Source organism: Eurytemora carolleeae, unplaced genomic scaffold (genome assembly GCF_000591075.1).
Source record: "Eurytemora carolleeae unplaced genomic scaffold, Eaff_2.0 scaffold1245, whole genome shotgun sequence".
Classification (NCBI taxonomy): Eukaryota; Metazoa; Arthropoda; class Copepoda; order Calanoida; family Temoridae; genus Eurytemora; species Eurytemora carolleeae.
Window position 1 is genome coordinate 17,743 of NW_019397133.1, and position 20,183 is coordinate 37,925.

General features: G+C 32.0%; 2 protein-coding genes across 3 annotated transcripts; both read left to right on the plus strand.

Moving 5' to 3' along the window:
* The first annotated feature begins 272 nt into the window (after positions 1-272).
* LOC111712231 (splicing factor 1) lies at positions 273-13,652 on the plus strand. Its single transcript, XM_023486795.1, has 17 exons — positions 273-407; positions 2,084-2,158; positions 3,357-3,475; positions 4,229-4,287; positions 5,467-5,544; positions 5,849-5,932; positions 6,134-6,288; positions 6,657-6,721; positions 7,391-7,452; positions 7,871-7,937; positions 8,533-8,608; positions 8,836-8,942; positions 10,077-10,117; positions 10,216-10,449; positions 11,405-11,482; positions 12,269-12,361; positions 13,044-13,652. Exons 1-17 carry the CDS (start codon positions 313-315, stop codon positions 13,083-13,085), a joined length of 1,530 nt encoding a protein of 509 aa, XP_023342563.1. The 5' UTR covers positions 273-312; the 3' UTR covers positions 13,086-13,652.
* LOC111712232 (zinc finger HIT domain-containing protein 2) lies at positions 13,578-19,764 on the plus strand. Of its 2 annotated transcripts, none has more exons than XM_023486796.1 (8): positions 13,578-13,842; positions 14,227-14,367; positions 14,703-14,835; positions 16,145-16,321; positions 16,595-16,670; positions 17,541-17,625; positions 18,564-18,644; positions 19,512-19,764. In XM_023486796.1, the coding sequence occupies exons 1-8, from the start codon at positions 13,596-13,598 to the stop codon at positions 19,709-19,711; spliced, it is 1,140 nt and encodes a 379-aa protein (XP_023342564.1). In that variant the 5' UTR covers positions 13,578-13,595; the 3' UTR covers positions 19,712-19,764. The 2 variants fall into 2 exon arrangements, with proteins under 2 accessions (XP_023342564.1, XP_023342565.1); XM_023486797.1 differs by having other exon boundaries at positions 18,564-18,638; positions 19,506-19,764.
* Positions 19,765-20,183: the final 419 nt, after the last annotated feature.

The window sequence follows — 20,183 nt, forward strand, 5'->3', positions numbered from 1 at the left end:
GCACATTTTTAGTTGCTCAACTATGTAAATTTTAATAACAGCATATTACGTAAAAATTCAAAATTTTAATAAAATTTTATCGTAAGTTTTCACAAACTGTTCGAAGAGAACACTTTTTCAAACTTTCCATTCATGTTTTTTGTTCACACAAATCCCCTGTGATAAAAATTGCTTAACATAAATTTTACACATGTATAATTTCTATAAAAAAGTTATTTTCTTTTGTAAATAGTACAATAATATTTAGCGGTTTAGTTTTAATACATCATATATTTGTTTATTATGTAAAGTGTTTAAATTTTCAGAAACGAAATGTCGGATAGATTGGCACTTGAGGGGCCAAAGGAGTTACGCGCATTTACTGTAAATGGCGCCGTTATTGTGGAATCAGAGGAAGAAAGACAAAGGTGAGTTGTGATTATTACAACCATTCATTTAATGAATGATGCTCCTCGCCACCCAAGTACATCCATGGACAAAACGGTCTGCCTTGTCCTACGAAAGAGACTTAACAAGATAGATTGTCTAAAACAGATTATTACTAATTTGTAATATAAAAAAAAATCATTATAATGTGGTCTACTGAAAACGGTTTCGGACAGGAGTAAAATTCTCTTCTAGATATTATTATAATGAACCGAAGAAAATAGGAAAAGAAACGTGGATAAAGATGCATTCAAACATTAATTGTCGTATTTGTCCATTGTTACGAACAGTAACTCGAGTCAAAAAAGGCGAGCATCTTAAATGCATTCTTTAAAGGCGAACGTTAAACAAATTTAACATTATTTGTGTTTGTTGTCTTTACTTAATTTCGAAAGATATTTGTACACTTTTTATATACTGTGGTATAATAATTAAAACGTAAATTTCACTGTTATCATATTAAAAAAGGCCTTGCAAATAGTTTCGCAAAGGGTGATAGTTCAATAATCAAAAACTTAATTCTTTTACTTTAAAGTAAAAATAAATAAAGTCTATAAATCGTAATACCTTACCTCATTCTTAATTTAGCATAAGTCACCTCTAGTTTGGTGCGTGGGTGAAGGACGTCCTTAACAGCCTCATTTCATTTCATTTAATTTCATGTTCATTCTAAATCAAGATAAAATAATTAGAGTAAAAGCATATCAATTCTAGGACTAATGGTTGAAAGACGTAAGTGTAATTTTAGTGACCCTCCATGCTCAGATGCCAATGCTTGATTTACAACGGTACCCATGAATTCTAAATCTTAAATAAAACGTCGTTTTTTGACCCAAAAAATGTTCAGTTCTTATTATAGACTGTAGGAGTTAGATTTGATGAGTTTCTAAAATGGGATTTTCAATTAGAACACATATGTACTAAAATTTCTAGTGCGATATTTGCACTAAGAAATGTAAAACATATTCTTCCTTTGAGAATTAGAAAATGAATATATGATAGTCTTATTAAAAGTCAACTAGAGTATGGTATTTTATCTTAGGGTCCGTCAGTAAATAGTAGATTAGGTAAATTATCTACTCTTCAGAAAAAAAGCTCTACGAGTTCTAGCAGATAAAGGTTATGCTGCACACGCAGATCCACTTTTTCTGAAACTTGAAATTCTAGAAATAAAAGACATGATCAAATTTAATTCTGCTGTTTTTATGTTTAAATATATGAATGGCAAACTTCCATTATCTTTTAATGGAATGTTTTTAGCGTTAGCAGAACCAAACAGAACAAAAAGTTATAAATTAGAATTAGTTAACAATAAATATCTAGAAAGTTTTCCTACGGTTTTTCTTCCAAGGACCTGGAACTCTATTCCAAGAATTCGTCACTGAATTCCCATGTTTTTTGGGACACCCTGTAGATACTTCTCCAATTATCATGAAGCAGTGTCAAGAAAGAAACTAAGTCTTTGCCACAAACTCTGATTTTCTATTATAATCGCATAAACAGACAACGCTTAAAAGGGTACCGTTGTAAATCGAGCATTATTTTTTGCTGGGAGGGTCACTTAAACATTATGCTTTTAATCACATTAACATTAATTTTAAATTTGAATGATATAAGACTAATGAATGATGATCATCGTTCACTATATATATATTAGGAAGAGAGAAGAGCGAGCAAAGAAAAGAAAGTCAAGATGGGATGATGGATCAGCAAGGAAGGAGGAAAAACATGTGTAAGTTTTTATTTTTCCTGAAAAACTGGATTTTAAATATATTTTTCTTCAATAATTCTCTGGAAATAAGTTTTTTCTTAAAGACACCGGCTAGACATGGTAGTTGAGATGAGAGTGCTTCATTTGAAACCTTTTTTTACGGTGTATGATTCTTCAGGAAGAATGCAAATTCAATCTTTTAAGTTCTCCTGGATTTTCCATTCTGGAGGGTTGATTTTTAGAATAGTTTTTTTAAAAAATTATTCAATAACGACGATGAAAAATTTAAAAAAAAATCTACAGTAAAATTATTAGTTGTTTGGGAGAATATTTCTGAAAAGAAATTTGTAAAGAAAGCAATGGTAAAATCGATCATTACACTGAATTTTTCCTATTCTTTATAAATTTCTTCGCAGATTTCTTCAAATTCCAGGAAATCTACGGAAAACGTTTGCGAATATTACAGAAACCGAAAACTTAATAAGATTACATATTTTCGATGATAAGAGTTAATTTTTATTTTCTCGACTTGCTCCTAAACAACTTATTAGGTTACTGTAGAAATTTCCCAATATTTTAATTTTCGTTATTAATGAAAATAAAAAAAATCTGAAAATGATCCCTCTAGAACGGACAGTCCATCAGATAGAATTTGCGTTCTTGAAGAACAATTATACACTGTAAAAACGTCTCAAATATCTCGAGTGAATCCTGAAATATTTCTCTACAACACTGCACCCTCAGCTTAACTACCAAGTCCAGCCGGTCTCTCCATTTTAAATTCCATATTTATACTTAAATGTTCGCCTGAGTTTAAACTCAATTCTTTATAAGAAGGTTTATTATTCTAAAATCTTCAATTTCTAATTCTGGAGAAACAGTATGCGGACTATTATAAATATATATTTCAGTGTGAACAGTATGCGGACTATTATAAATATATATTTCAGTGTGAACAGTATGCGGACTATTATAAATATATATTTCAGTGTGAACAGTATGCAGACTATTATAAATATATATTTCAGTGTGAACAGTATGCAGACTATTATAAATATATATTTCATTGTGAAGAGTATGCCGACTATTATAAATATATATTTCAGTGTGAACAGTATGCGGACTATTATATATATTTCAGTGTGAACAGAATGCCGACTATTATAAATATATATTTCAGTGTGAACAGTATGCAGACTATTATAAATATATATTTCAGTGTGAACAGTATGCCGACTATTATAAATATCTCTAACGTGGATAATAAAGCCCAGCAGATCTATATTCTTCAGTTGCAGATCAGGGAGGCTACACAGAAGCTAACTATGCCTACTTTAGGTCAGAATAGTTTTGCAAACTTTTGCAAACACAGAATGAGTTAAACTCAATTCAAAATTTTAACTCCAATAATTCATAATTCGACGTTTGACTGATGAGACTAAATCGTCTTATTTAATCATAAACATCTATTAAAATGTTAAACTTCTAATTTTAAAGTTTTATTTGAAGTTTAAAGGTTTTAAATTGTGGGGGTTAACTTTATCTCATTGAACAAATTACAATTGGAATATTCTTCGTGATTTATTTCCAATCCTCATCAAATTCTTGATTAGTTTTGCAACATAAGTGGTAAAAGAGAAGTGGAAAATTTATAATTTAAAAACCTTAAAGAAACTAGTTTTATAATATCAATTTTGATAATATTCAAGAAAATGTCTTTTTTAAATTTGAATTGGAACAAAAACGGGAATTTTTGCTCGTTAAAACGGACACTTCTGAATTCCAAAGTAGTAAAAGCACTTTCACAGTTTGAAAATGTTAACTAAAGTTGATCCTTTTGATTCTGAGTCAACTTTTATCCGTCTAAACCGATATTTTTAACATTTTATGAGCTGCTTCAGTATATAAAAGAAAAATAGACTTAAAGGGCGCCATTTTTACCACTAAAAAACTAAAAATTTGCTTTTTTTTCTCAATTTATCGGTAACATTCATTGATTTTTCAAACTTAAAAATAGACATTTTGAGGTTTATTGGACACAAACAGACAGACAAGCTTTTTGTATTGATAAAATGACAATAATGTTTACAGGTATTCCTCCGAATCCTCGGGATAGGTCACCTAGTCCAGAACCAATATACAACAGCAAGGTAAACATTTAACAGACAGACAAATAAACAAACAGACACGTGACAGACAGACTTACAGACAAATCAAACTTTTAGGGGCTGGACGGAACCACGGAAATCCGAAGTTCAGAATAGGTAATAATTGAAAATTCGCAAAAAGTAAAAAGAAAAAACTTTTTGGTTATCTAGTGTTAGCCATCGGGGTTTTTTTTGGTTGGATTAAAAACATTCCGAAGTTTTTTGGATTTCAAAGGGTTCCCCAAATATCAGAGTGAGAACATGTTAAGAATAATGCGAGTTCTAAACATTAATTTTTAAAGCAAAATTTTAACTCTTGCAAAGATGTAAGGCCTGAACGAAATAAATCACTTATTTGCTTTACGAAGGATTTAATTTTTTCGTTATGGTTTATATCTTATGTCAGACGTGTTACAATATAAAAACAATTTTTAGACCACAACATTTGAATATGATAACTCCTCAGATCCTACCTCTTGAATAGTCCAAAAACTTGGAATGTTAAAAATAATCAAACAAAAAAACTATACATTCACAATTTCACACGCCTTCCTCTATACACCTAAACCATTTGTACACACACACCCAAGCGATTTTTAAGGTAGTGATTCAACTCGACCTGGAGGTCTGGACGCCCTGAAATTAAGAAAATCGACTCAAGAATCAAGAAACCTCATCATCTTTATTCATCTTTATAATATATTATGTTATGTTATATGTCTTATAACCAGCTTTTTATCTATTTTATTATTTATCTACATATCGATTTACCTACCTGTTCTCATCTATCCATCTATCCATTTATTTATTCACCAATCTAATCATCTCTCTCATCTATTGATAAATCTACTGATCCATCTTTTGTATGCTTGTCCATTTAACTACTTACCCATCTATCCATCTAACGATTAATCTACCTACCTACCATGGATTGCTACCTACTGTACCCATCAATCTATTTTTTTGTTCACAAATCTTATCATCTATCAATTAATTTTATAATCCATGTATTTATATATCTATGATTCTACATATTTTTTTTTTCTACTTATCTTTTTATTTAATTACCCACCAATCTATTTAATATTCATCTTATGATTAATCTACCCATCCCATTCATATATATATCTATCAATCTATAGATTAATATTTAAATTTATTAAATTATATATTTGTATCTAGGGTGTGAGAATGAACACGAGGTTTGAGAGAACGAAAGCTAAACTGACAAATATGAGAAATAACGCAATCACAAAACTCATTTCATTTGTTTCATTTGTTTCATTTGTTTCATTTGTTTCATTTGTTTCATTTGTTTCATTTGTTTCATTTGTTTCATTTGTTTCATTTGTTTCAGTTGTTTCAGTTGCTCAGTTGCTCAGTTGCTCAGTTGCTCAGTTGCTCAGTTGCTCAGTTGCTCAGTTGTTCAGTTGTTCAGTTGCTCAGTTGCTCAGTTGCTCAGTTGCTCAGTTGCTCAGTTGTTTATTTGTTTATTTGTTCAGTTGTTCAGTTGTTCATTTGTTCATTTGTTCATTTGTTCATTTGTTCATTTATTTTATTTATTAAGGCGTTAGATCCCACCTACCAGCCTCCTGGTCACTACGCTTACAAGAATACTAATCTAGAGGATAAAATAGATGTTCCACAGGTAGATCATTCATTCATTAATTCATCCATCCTTTCATTCATTCATTCATTCATTAATTCATCCATCCTACCATCCTTTCACGCATTTATTCAGTTATTGTTGTCATTGTCCCTCTGCCATTTCAATTGGTATTACTATTATTATTAATGTATTTATAATTTTTACTTTTTTACTATGATATGATGTTTAATGATTGTATAGGAGGAGTATCCCCAGTACAACTTTATGGGTCTGTTGCTGGGTCCCAGGGGGAACTCCCTGGAGAAGATCAAGCAGAAGTTCAATTGTAGAATAGTTGTCAAGGGTCGGGGAAGTATCAAGGATGGGATGACAGGACTGAAGAAGGACGGATCTAAGTAAGATGTTAATCATGCTTTTATCTTGGACCAGATCTTAAGACTAGCGAAACGTAGTTCAACCATCTCTTTTTTGGGCCGGTTCAAGCTAAAGAGAATTAATTGCCTTGCTATTCATTAAATATGAACGCTGAACTCCTTTTTCTTTTTGAGGGCTTCATCTTATGTCTTGTACTATGTTTTTTTATTTGTTTAGTCTAGGAGCTTTTTAGTTTTTGGTTTGTTTTCTAACTTTCATAATCTTGCTTGTTTCCAAATTCTTTTTTATTCCTTATTATCTAGTTGTTTATTTTTCTTTCCATTTTTAAAAATGTTGGATAGTTTAGAAAACATAAAACAGTATTTTTTTCTATATTATTGTTATCTAGATTTGATGCATTAGATGAACCAATGCATGTTTGTATCAATGGACAAACTGCTGAGTCTGTTAGAGGTAAAAGTGTTTTTATTACCTATGTTTAATAATACAATAATACTATAGTTTACAAGGCGTTTTTCACTCCTCTTGCTAGTAATATGTAAACTGTAATCTGAAAGCATTTTTTCTTCGTACTTTTTTAAGTATGGATTAAAAATGTCGTGAATTTTCCAGTTTTCTTGTAAGCTTTTGTACAACAGTTATTAAATCAAATTTAAAACAGTTTTGGGGAAAAAATTTAATGATTTAAGAAAATTATTGATTTCTTTCATCTCAGTCTATTTCTTCTTTGAATCAGAACAATGTGATTTTTTATATAATCAGCCTGTTTTGTCTTGATTCAGATATGGGCATTGTTTTTTTTCGATTCTTTTTTAACAGTGATGGTTTTGAAAAATTGTAGGTTATTCATAATTTATATATCTCAAAATTATATTCACAACGCTTTTATCACATTGTGCAAAATGTTTACTTTTATACGATTTATCAAATAAATTTGACCTATATTCTGGTCCTGTATGTTTTGTCAGGGTGGATTGTGAAGTAGATAAATACAATTTAAAAATAAATATCTCAAACTTTTGTGGAGCCAAAAGAATGTCAAAAAACCTTGAAAGTATTAAAACGAACTAAACAACGATGTTCATCTTTAGTCTCTTCTTCTATTGTTCTTTTGTTGTATAGCTTGTGGAGACCATATTAGAGAGCTGATTAAACTACAGATTGAGGCCCCAGACGGAGAAAAGGTAAAACATGGCAGATGGAGAACAAGAAAGTTTTGAGAAAAAACAAAGCTTGGGAGAAAAATTAGGAAGAAAACTTGTAAGGAAAATTTGGGAGGAAATCTTGGGAGGGAAACTTGGGAGGGAAACTTGGGAGGAAAACTTGGGAGGAAAACTTTGGAAGAACTTGGGAAGAAAACTTGGGAAATTGAGAGGAAAACTTGGTAACAAAACTTATGAGGCAAAATTTGGAGGAAAACTTGGGAAATTGAGAAGAAAACTTCTGAGGAAAACTTGGGAGGAATACTTGGGATGATAACTTGGGAGGAAAAGTTGGGAGGAAAACTTGGGAGGAAAACTTGGGAAGAATACTTGGGAGGAATACTTTGAACGATAGTTTAAGAATATGGGACTATTACGGTGACCATTATATTTTATTTAGATGGTTGCTCTGAGGGCATCTCATATGCATGAGTTGGCATTATTAAACGGAACACTGAGAGATGTGGGTAAGAACAATATTGTAATAAAAAATAATGTAAGGATAGTATTTACCAAGGTATAATAGAACTAAGGAAGGGGTATGTAAAGATAGTATTTACCAAGGTATAATAGAACTAAGGAGGGGGTATGTAAAGAAAGTATTTACCTAGGTATAATAGAACTAAGGAGGGGGTATGTAAAGATAGTATTTACCTAGGTATAATAAATAAAACGGTCCCCCAGCAATCCAAAGAGAGGTTTGGGTAGAGCCTGGCTCACTGAACTATTTCCAATTAAAATAGTGGGGCTGATCGCAAGGATCAAAGTGTGGACCACCGGGTACAGGACAAGCTCAATGGCGGTTTGCCACAAACCCACTGCACACTTACCAAATTCATAAGCGTCCTGTCGGTACCCCTATGGTTTGTTTCAAATATTTAAATACAATACATAAAATATAAGCCATATACCTCGAATGGCACCTTAGTGGCCAAGCCCCTCAGATGCTGTTAACCAGTCATCCAGGAGTACAGCCATTTTTCTCCCCCTGTCCAACATTTTCAATTTTGAACCCCCATTCCCACCAAATTTACAAATATAAGATTTTTGTTAAATATCTAGACCTAAAGTGTTTGAACTGTGGGCGTGAAGGACACAAATCTTGGCAGTGTCCAGAGAGTGAGAATGTGACCGCTAGGTGACTCTTACTAAATTAATCAATCAATCCGACAATATTTTATATTTCATAGCTTTTTTTGTTTTTACATTTAAAAAAGTGTTTTATTGTAATTTTTATTTTTATTTGTAATTTCTTTTTAATTCTGAAGTTATGCTTTTTTTGTAAAATTATTCGCCATTTTCGTTTTTAATTTGGCGCCATTCTCTTTAAATTTTGGCGCAATGTGTTACGTTGAAATGTTCCAGTATAATCTGTACCCGATGTGGTGGAGTGGGTCACGTGACGAAGGACTGTAAGCAGCGTAGACCTGGAGAGGTTTGGAACCAGTCTGCTGGAGGAGCCGAGCTAGACGGTTAGTTAAATTGGGTGCTATGGAAACGCCTCAACACAGAAACAGACCAACATGGAAACGGGCCAAAAAAAAAAACGGAAACCTCCGCAGTCCCGAAATGTATTTTTTGAGGCGTTTTCTGTTTTTTCAATAATATTTGAAAATCCCACTAAACTTATTTTTTGAGAGTTCCAACTTTTTTCGATCAATTTCCCCGATTTTTAGGTCTGATTCCGGTTTTTACGAGCCAAACATTTTTGAGGGATTTCCCACCATTTTCGATCCGTTTCCGAATAATTTTGGTCCCTTTCCGGTTTTTAAAAACGTAGAATATTTTCAATTTGTTGACCTGCTTCCTTTATTTTTTTATTTGTTTCCGCATATTTTTGGTTCGTTTCAGTTTGTTGATCGGTTTCCTGTTTTTTTCGGTCCGTTTCTGTAAATCTTTTGTCCATTTCCAGTTTTCAAAAAAAGTTATAAATTTTCAGTTTGTTTTTCGGTTTCCTTTATTCTTCGATCCGTTTCCGAATGATTTTTGGCCCGTTTCCGTTTTTCAGAAAAGTTAAAAAAATTTAGTTTGTTGGTTTGTTTGCAAGTTATCAACTTAAAATGTATAACTTTTTTTAAAACCGGAAACGAACCTAAAATATGCAGAAACGAATCGAAAAAAAGGAAACCGATCAACAAATTGAGATTTTAAAACTTATTCTGAAAACCGGAAACAGACCCAAAAAATGCGGAAAACGTTAAAAAAGAAAACGGGAAACGAATCAAATGTAAATATAGCGGAAATGGATCAAAAAAAATCGGATTTCCCTTTTTGCAGTATTTGAGGGATTTACGATAATTCTTGAAAAACAGAAGGAATCGGACCAAAAGTCACTTTTTGGACCGTTTCCTTGTTGAGACGTTTCCATAGTACCTTCAATTGATCAGTTATAAACTTTTTACCACTGTATTTAAAAAAAAATAAATTGAAGGTTATGAGGCTTAGTTAATATTTATATATTCATATTTTCTCCTTTTCCGCTTTCACGTCTGCAGGTTCTCATTTTTTCTTACTTCTTTTTTCCAGTCAGTTTTTATAAAATTGATCATTATTTTATTTATGCTATTACATTTTATCGAGAAAAAAACATTTAAACATTATTTTAGACGAGTATTCAGCATTTTTGGACGACCTTGGAATCGCAAAGGTAAATTATTTTGGGCCCCATAATGGTTAATAAGAATCTTATCTAATTTGAATTTTAAAATATTTGTAATTGCAAGAAAGAGCACATACTTATTGCAGAAGAAAGCCAAGGTATCAGAGGAGGAACGTCCCTATGTGCCTCCGATGGGAAACCTCAGTGCCGGAAGCAAACCCGCACCTCGTCTTATGCTGACGAACGGCAGCTCTGCTCCTGGAGCGGCCATTGCCGCCGCGCGGAAACAATCGTCGACGAATGCATTCTCCCACTTAGATCAGAGTCGTGCTTCAATGTTCGGAGGCCGGCTTGTTCCATTCAAGCTTGGTCAAGAGAAGGTTAGTACAATGTTTTATAGGGGTATATATATATTAATTTTTTATTATTATTATTTTGTTTTCCGCCTCTTTTAAAAATATTTTTTCCTTTGGATGTTTTATAACCCAAATATTTTCATTGTTTTATTTGCTTATTTTTTTTTTTTTTTTAAACTGTTTAGGAAAAACAATAAATATTTGGATTAAGTATAAAACATCTTGAAAATAAATATCCCCTGAATAGTTATATCCACTCGGTTATCAGTAAACACGACTTAAACTTTCTTTATGTGATTTTTGTGAGTTCTTTAAAAAGATATACAAACAATCCAAATAAACCAAAAATCGTAAAAAGTTTTTTTTATGAAGTGAAAATTGTAAATGTGATTCGGAGACTCTTTTTTTCTAGTTTCATTGTGACGTTCTGTACTTTTAATAAACTTTTTAACTATTACTCACTCAGTTTAAAAAAAGGGGTCGTTTTTGCCTTTTAATATTTCGCCTTGTTTATTAACTCTTTGGATCCTTTGTCACGTTAAAGTCTCCAGGCGTGAGATAATAATCTGGGGTACTGTATTTCGGTCTTAAACATAAAATTTATAAATATTTAAAGATATTAAATAAATTCTTTTACATTTTACGTCTAATTATTACATAATTTTACATGTGCAAGGAATAGAAGTTAATTTATCAATATTTTTTTAATTCTTTGAAAAAAAGACATTTAAGACTAAATATCGTTTTCTACATCTTTTCTAGTATTGCTACATTTGAAAACTAATTTAACTATATGTTTACGTTCAGCAGATGTTTATCAATGCATCCTTAATTTAATATTGTGGGGAAAGTTTCCAAATTATTAATAAGTGTCACACTACCCTGTCATTATCTCACGCATGGAAGCTTTTTAACGCCACACCGGATCCAGAAAGCTGATAAGGCCCGGATATTGAACAATGACCAATATATTGATCAGGTTGAGGAAAAGAAGCCCAAGGTTCAGGAGAATTATGTCCCAACACACTGGATTGCCGAACACGCAGATAAAAGACAGGTATAACCATTAAACATCAAAAAAAATGTGTGTTTGTGTGTCACAAAATACAGGGCGGAGTTTGTATGTGATAGGGGGGAGGGGCCTACTAAAACAAGAACTTAAGGGTTATATTGCTGAATTGACATTTTGTTTTGCAATTCTTTCATTAGTGGGTGCACTAAAATCAAAGAGAATAGAATATATATTAGAGTGGAATTTAGACAATCCTTCGGTATGAATTTTGTCAGTCCCTTTCAGCCTTCAAAGATTACAAATCAAGTAAATGTTCACAAATTATATGCAGTAGAGTACATTAATACAGTATGTTCCCTAGAATATCCATTTCAATTTCGAATTTTTTAAAGCTGTTAAATAAACTTTATAAAATGAATTAGGTGAATAAAAAACATCATTTGATTTATAGTTATAACGGAAAATCATAGTTCGTAAAGTGAAAGGCATATGGCTATGTTAAATGATTATAGGTCAATTATGAATCCAGCCTATTTCATAATTTGGTTTTCTTTTAATTTTAATTTTAGATTTTCTATAAAATGATGTTCCAGGGCCCAAAAGGTTATATAGCGTAAATGTGTGAAGTACACCTGCAGTATGGAAACAGTACAACAAAATGTCCGTTTTACACTTTTTTTCTAGTAAATTCCACTCTGAATATGTTCTATTCTCTTTGACTAAAATCCATAATTAATCCCCCCCCCCCATGAGATGTATCCTAATAATGCCCCTGGTTTTTATTATTTGAAAATGTTTTGATGATATCATTTTGATCTGCTCATTTTCCAGGCAAAGCTAGCTGAGATCGAGATGGCTAGACTGGAGCACGCTAAGCTCATGGCTAAAATACAGAAGAAACAAGAAGAGAAGCGTGTTATCAAGGTAACTTTTTTACCCCTTTCTACTTTTAAGCATGCCACGTACAATTGTACAGTGGCGCGGTAGAGCCCAAAACTTAAAACAGGGTATCGTTCTAAAAACCAATTTTAAAAGCCGGGTTTCACGAATGGGGGGTTAGGCAGTTTTGTGAATATTAATATTTTTGTTATGAAATTCAGTTTGTTTATATTCTCATTTTTTTCGAATCTCTGAAATCAAAATGTTCACAAATTTTAAGACCCCGAAAAGGGAGTTTGTCCAACGATACTCTTTTAAATTTCGGGCTCAGTGCTTAGGATTCGTATTCGTTAAATCCGCAACATTTTGGGAAAATATTAACTAAAACCTGCTTTAAAAAACTTTTTGCTCTCAACATTCAAGTCGACTAATGAAAATTTATTTGAAGTTTTCTAATCTCTGAATGGTTTATAATAAAAAGAGCAAAAACAATAATAGAAATTTGAACATTTTTAATTTGTTAAAATTTCAGTAAATCTTGATTTAATTTTAATGACCTGGATTCATTTTTTGATTGGTTAGAATATTCCATATCTTTTACTTTCAACCTGCCGTGTACAGTGGCCTGGCAGAGTCGACTTCAAAATAATAAAAACAAAATCTATAAAAACTTAATTGGTCAGAATAAGAAAATGTTTAATTTTTCTAATTGTCTTTTTTTGTTTAGGTTGATGGTCCACCCCCTCCTCCTCCAGGATCATCCAAATAAACTCCAGATCTCAAATTATGTGTTCTTTTTTGTACCCTTCCTCTTCTTCCTCCTATTCTAACCTTCTCCTATTCTTATCTTTCCCTCTCTTTTCCTATTCTTATTCCCTCTTCCTTCTCCTATTCCACTTTCCCCTTACTTCTCCTATTCCACTTTCCCCTTCCTTCTCCTATTCTTACCTTCTCTTTCCTTCTCCTAATGTTACATTCTCTTTACTTTCCTTATTTAACCCTTTTGATTAAAATCTAAATCTTCAGTTGAAATAACCTTCGTGTTCGCTTAACCTAACCGTTATATCTTCCGTCCATCCCACTTTTCCACCCAGGTTGCCAGTCAAATTTACCTTCCTCTTACCTTGTTTTTAGTCTAAAGCCTTCCTCTGAGCAGTCGAATCACCAATCCGAAATCTTTCAAATTCTAAAAGATTGTAATCAAGCCGTATCTAGGTTTAGGTTGAACCATCTAGTTCATGAGCACATCATAAGTGTTGAATTTTGTTATCAGTCAGCCATGCATAAAATGGCAAGAAAATTATCTAGTTTTAAAGTGTATTATTGTTTCAGAAAACAATGGCACCCTAATCTACTGGAGCAAATCCTCGAAATGAGTCGAAATTGCGGATTTTGTACAACAGGCGACGGTGCATTTACGTGCCCGCGTTGCAACAAGGACTACTGTGGATTGAAGTGCTATCAATCGATTAATCACCAACGATGTAGCGAAGATTTCTATAAAGAATGTGTAAAAGCAGAATTAGGCAAAAATATTTATCAACTCTTTTACCATAGAAAAAACAGCAAATACTTCTTAATGGTCTTAATTTTCGAGGAAAAAAGTTTTTAAGTTTTTTAATTGTTCTTGATCTTTTTTCACTTAAAAAGTTTTTTTTCAACAATTTCGATCATAAAAATTCCAAAACCTGAAAACCAAATCTTACGTTCTCTCTAAAACTGATATCATAGACTCATAGAGCTTATTTTGAAGGTTTATAAAGATTTTTCTTTAATTTTCTAATATTTTTCTATTTTTTTTAATGTTATAGATGTATAAAAAATTTGATATCTTATTATTATCACACAAGCTGGTGTTGAATAGAAGACGAATTGTTTATGGAAGTAATTGTAAATATTTTGAAATGCAGTGGGAGATAATTTGAGTGATGAGTCTAAAGCCCGAATGCATCAAATTCTCCAGAGAATGGCGAATAGCGGAGAAGAGAGTGATTCCGATATTGATTCCGATGATGATGATGACGATATCGATCTAGCAGAACGATTAAAAGGTAGAGAATAATAGCTCTGCTTAGAATTCTGACTACTGGTTGTTTCAGTTCCCTGAACCTTGGTCCTGAAAAATAGGCATAATTCAGGGGTGTTTATTGACGGGGAGGGGATTTAAAATTTTGGGAAAAAGGTTTTTTCAGCCTGTTTCATATTGTTTACCCAAAAATGTATTGATTTTCTTCAAGAAATCATTTAATTTCACCTTTTCAGCTGATAAACACTTCTGGTGAAAAATTATTATAAAAGGATGATTTTTCAAAAAATATGTACTATTAAAACAGCATTGTCATAACATTTAAATATAATTTGTATAATTAGACTTTTTAACTGTTAGGAATAGATCTTGAGGATACAGAGACGGTCTGGAACCTTCTCTCTAGTCAGGAGAGAAGAGAGTTTAACCAACTTCTGGAGAAGGGAGATGTTACCAATCTCTTACCAGAGTACACACCTTGGTGGATAAATAGGAAAATAAACATTGGCATTTTAGTTCTGTCAATTTAAGTATCTTTGATAGGGTGGAGTTATTGGGAAAATACATTTTTAAGGGGAGTGTTCGTGAAAAATGAAAGGTGGTATAGGTTGACGTCGAATTTAGTTCGATATTGATCGCTACTAATTTTACTTCTATCTGTTGCATCTATCAGGAGAAACTTAAACGTCCATGCAAATTCACGGAGTTGCATTATACCATTCAGATCGTAAATAATTTAATTAATTTGATAAATACTGTTTCAGAAATCACTACCTAAAATTGTCGAATTCTATTAGATGTATTCAAATATAGTTGATATTTCATAATGAATAAATGATTGTTACTGTTGAAAATATTCATTCCTAAAAATTTTCTTTTAGTGAAAAAATTCGACTGTTTTGACAATCTTAACTTTAATCATAAATTCATTAATTACACTTGAACATTTATCCTAACACCCTTGAAACAAATATTCGCTTAAAAAATTCACCTCCAAAGCCTTATATGTCCGGGCGCGCCCGCTATAGATGAATATATTTTTTAATACGTATGTGCTAAGTTTGGCCTAAGTTAGAATAAGAGTAGCATGAGATACATCAAACTATAGTATAATTGGGACAAGAAATTCATGTCCGAAGTCAAAATAGACTTAGGAGAATTCTGATAGGCGTGCTAGTAGCCAACCATTACATTATAGGTCATCTTAGCACAGATTTTACATGTTGTATGTCGATTCATAGGTAATTTGGCACTAGGAATTTATTTGTGAGGTCAAAATAATTATTGGAGCAATCTGACCGACTCGCTAGTAGCCGGCAGTTACATTTTGGTCATCTTTCCATATGTTTTACTAACTTTAAAAAGTCGTCAAAATTAAGTGCATTTTCAGGTCTACAAGTCAAACTTAATTGTAGTTTCAACACCTCAGTTTTGTAACGTTTTTTGTGATATTCTTAAATCGTAAATGGCATGGTCCCCAAATTTTGTGATATTTCTAAACAGTCGTAAGACATGTTGTGGCAAAAAATCTAAACCCGAAGTAAACTGCATGACTGAGTAGGTATTGTCTGAAAAAGTAATTTTGAAGAGATTTTGTAAACTTTAAATGAATTGAACGTCGATGAAAAGCCTGAAAAACGTCCCTTTTTCACTTTTTTTGCCAAGGACCCCGATAAGGAGGGAAAAAGAAATAATATGAAATTAATTTCCATATACCTTAGCTTGATACGTATTTAGGATGTAAAACGACGCAGCTCTTAATAAAAGAAGTTATATTTTCAAAATAAATGTTTATTGCTCAGATACGAGTGTCCAAAAATCCAAGAGTTAGATGCACCCAGGAACGAGGATTATAAAAAATCTTGTCCAGCAATATGGGAAAATATTCCAAAATTTCATGAGATATTTAGCGGGAAACCGTCGCAGTTCATACAGTACGGAGTTCTTAATCTAGTTTACGCCTTCGCTTACGCAGTCAGGTAAGACATCGTAAATCCTTGGTCGTACATAATTAAGTTTTTGAGGAGGAATTAGACTATACACTTTTTAATCCTCTCTCTCACACATTCGTTTAATTTAATATTTTTTATATTTTTTTTTAACAAAAAAGTTATATTTACTTTTTAAATTGGAATTTTTTCTTTGTGAACCTGTTAGTGATTTTAGTATTATTCTTAGTATATTTGTGATATCCGTAAAGTAAACCATTGTGTTCTTGAAAATTGAGTCTATGAGATATACATCTTGTTAAGGTTTCATTATGGTGACTATTCTAACTGTAGTTTGGAATTTGTCCATATTGTTCAATCTCTTGCGAACTCATTAAAGGTCAGTTAAATTGGTTTTTATGAGATACTTTAAAAAAATAATGTTGAAAAATTTTAGCATATGTTACCCCCGGGTTCCCTCAAAACATGTCAGCAAATTTGGTCCAGCCGTTTGGCAAGCTATAGCTAACATGTATATACTAAATACATACAAATATATATATTTCAGTTTTTAACTTCACATTTTTATTAAAAAAATAATTATACTGAACATAATGTTTCACGTCTATCATGACGATCCTCAGTAGTTACAATTCTTTGAACAAAAAATATATATATACATATATATATCTTCTTAAAATTGTTTATTAATATCTGTTATGGCTGGACACTGTTTCATGTTTGACATTCATTAGCTGTGTATATATATTTATACTAGCTGAAGTGCCTAGCGCTGCATGTGGAATAAAAAAATATAATTTTTCAAACCTGTCACCCCCACCTATGGTTTTCCTCAAAAATTTTAGCTAATTTGGTCCAGCCGTTTGGCCGGCTATTGCTAAAATATGTACAAACAAATATGTATATATAATATAAAATGTTCAAAGAATTGTAACTACTGAGGATCGTCATGATAGACGTGAAACATTATGTTTAGTATAATTCTTTATTTAATAAAAATGTGAAGTTAAAAACTGAAATATTATATATATATATATAGAATTGTTTTCAATGTAACTGTAAACCCCCCTGGCCCAAAGTTCAAGTGATAAATGCAACTCAGACCAGAGTTTGTTTATTCTCATGTAAAAACATTTCTTATATTTCTCATTTTTACGGAATCTGCTTTGAATTTAGCATTTGTTTTCATTTTTCATCCATTTCATTTCAATTCTTCATAATATATATATCCTTGTATTTCTATTGCTAGGGTGTAAACTATGACCTGGCGGATACAGCTGTTGAAGCAGCGGCGAGTGCGGTCAACCTCAACCCTCACCTGGCCGTATCTCTAGGCAAAAGACATCATTTTGATAAAATAAACGTAATTTTAAGTTACTCTCCATGCGAAGATGAAAATGCCCAATTTACCCTTACCCTTAAAAGCTTAATCTGGTCGACAATGTGAAAGATAACGTCGTTTTTCTGACTAGAAAGTTTTTTTTTCTGTGAATTTCTTTATTGTTACCTTTAAGCAAGAAATGCTTAAATAATAAAAAACGCGATTACAATAAACATTAAACATGCATATCTAATTGATACTGAGCAGACAATGCTTTTAAGAATACAGTTCTGAATCGGACATTGCCATCTTTGCATGAAAGGTCTTTACGCCGCTTACCGGTTCTTTAAAGACCGGGCAAAATATTTTCTTTTTTTATCATCTTTTTTATCTTTTTCTTCGCTTATTATTAAATGGAATTATCAAGGTTATTAAACCAAAATGTTGGAATCCTTAAAATGGGAAAACTAAACAATCTAAAAACCCCCCTACAGCAAATGTGCCAACTCCATCATCCCCTTTTCACATTATCGCTTTATCATCCACCTGTTCAAGATTCATGACAGGCAGGGTTACCCACAAAGGATGAGGCTTCAGGGACGACGGAATCTATTCAGCCTTGTTTCACACAAATGGTTCTATGCAGCTTTTTTCTTTCAGTAAATTCATTTTTTATACATTAAACACAGAGTAGCATATTCAGTATTATCCTTCAAAAGTTTCATGTCGTTAATTTAGTTTCACCCTTTGTGAACTCTGGGAAACCTATAAGTTTCAACCTCGAGGATGAGACCGAATTTTGTATATTTTAAGATATTTCATTTTTTGTACGCATGAAAATACCATTTTGCGAGAAGGAATTTTTATTTTTTAACCCCGTTTTATGCCAAATATACATGAAAGTATTATGGTGGATTTCCTCAAAATAATTGTTTATGATGTCTTCTTCAGAATTTTCGAGGTCCGTGAAGAAGGATGTGTATCAGATTGTTAAAGGACCATGCGAAGACGACAATCAATATTATCTTTTAGGAAAGCAAATTATCAAAAATAGTTAATTTTACAGGTCCAAAATTTTATATCTTTATTACTTCTGGGGTTGGACTATAAAAAATAAGTTTTTTTATTTTTTTTTCAAAATTAAGAAGTTTTGTAAAATAATTTTTATCATTAGATTTTAAAGAAAAGTTTATTACATTAAATTTTGTGTTATTTTTTATCCAGAAGATTATTTAGATTACGTATAATTATTGTTCTATATTTTCATTTTACCGCCTTTTGACCAACATTACCAACCTATGATTACCCCAACAGAGGGTGGTAAAGTTACTGTCCCTTGGGACAATTATGTAATATAACCATTAACCACGCTCTGCAAAGTTTTAAGAAAAACTACTTTTTCGAGAAATAAAATGTTTTAATCACGGCTTCTCTCGACCATATTTGTCTACAAAACATCTAAAGAACAACTAAAGGGGTTTATATTTTCAAGAATTACACCCCTCACCACTGCAGGGGTCCATATAATCCAGATTTTGGTCCCAAATTGGATCGGGTTTGAAAGTACATTTAGGGGCATTAAAATACACTTTCTGTGTCATTGTTAACTTCGGCAAGTTTTTTACGTACATGTACTACACTTCATGTACTGTAATTTGGGCGTTAAGAGAAGTAAATATAAGATTTCAGAGATAAACTATGATATTCAGAAAAATACACAGTACACACTCCCTTGCATTCTGCAGTGTTGATTTTTGCTGCATCTGGACATCATACTTCTAATTATTTACAATAACAACATGTTTAATTTCTGCCCTTAATATGTATCAATCACAATTTGGGATCGTATTGGATGGAATTATATCCTCAATTATAAATTGATTTTTTGCCGGATCTCAGCTTGTTTGTCTGAACTAAGGGAACAGTACAAATCCGCTATAAAACTGGTTAAATCTGGTAATTCAAGGAACCAGAAACCCTCCAGGTTTGCTCAGAAACTGCCAGATTTAGATCCAAAACTGTTGAAAGTTCAACTTAAAAAGATTGAATTCTATTTATCCTGGGCCGCTGAGAATAAAACTGCGTTTTCTGACATGTGATTTAAATAAACTTGATAAAAATATATATATTTTTTAATTAATTTAATTTCAGATTTTAAAAGATTATTAAAATGGCTTCTGTGGAATGGCACCTTAGTGGCCAAGCCCCTCAGATGCTGTTAACCAGTCATCCAGGAGTACAGCCATTTTTCTCCCCATTTATTTTATTTATTAAGGCGTTAGATCCCACCTACCAGCCTCCTGGTCACTACGCTTACAAGAATACTAATCTAGAGGATAAAATAGATGTTACAGCTAATTTTTGTTAAAAATATTTCTTATTTATCTCTAACACCCATACAACTCTACTCACAGTAAAAGAGTATTTTGTTTTAAACTCTACTATAAAGCAAGTATTCCAATTATAATTAAAGTAATGCCTTAATCGTCCCTCCCCCCTCCCCCTAAAAAATGAAAACGTACGGCTAATGATGTGTTTTTAAATGTCAAAACCATTCTTACTTTAAAAAAA

What these genes read in the sequence shown, in the direction of transcription:
- LOC111712231 (XM_023486795.1), top strand. Translation starts at nt 313, where the DNA reads ATGTCGGATAGATTGGCACTTGAGGGGCCAAAGGAGTTACGCGCATTT. An exon ending in TCAGAGGAAGAAAGACAAAG is followed by an intron (nt 408 to 2,083) that starts GTGAGTTGTGAT and finishes TATATATATTAG; the next exon opens with GAAGAGAGAAGAGCGAGCAA. An exon ending in ATAACGCAATCACAAAACTC is followed by an intron (nt 5,545 to 5,848) that starts ATTTCATTTGTT and finishes ATTTTATTTATT; the next exon opens with AAGGCGTTAGATCCCACCTA.
- LOC111712232 (XM_023486796.1), top strand. Translation starts at nt 13,596, where the DNA reads ATGCATAAAATGGCAAGAAAATTATCTAGTTTTAAAGTGTATTATTGT. An exon ending in TCACCTGGCCGTATCTCTAG is followed by an intron (nt 17,626 to 18,563) that starts GCAAAAGACATC and finishes TGTCTTCTTCAG; the next exon opens with AATTTTCGAGGTCCGTGAAG. An exon ending in CAATCAATATTATCTTTTAG is followed by an intron (nt 18,645 to 19,511) that starts GAAAGCAAATTA and finishes GCCGGATCTCAG; the next exon opens with CTTGTTTGTCTGAACTAAGG.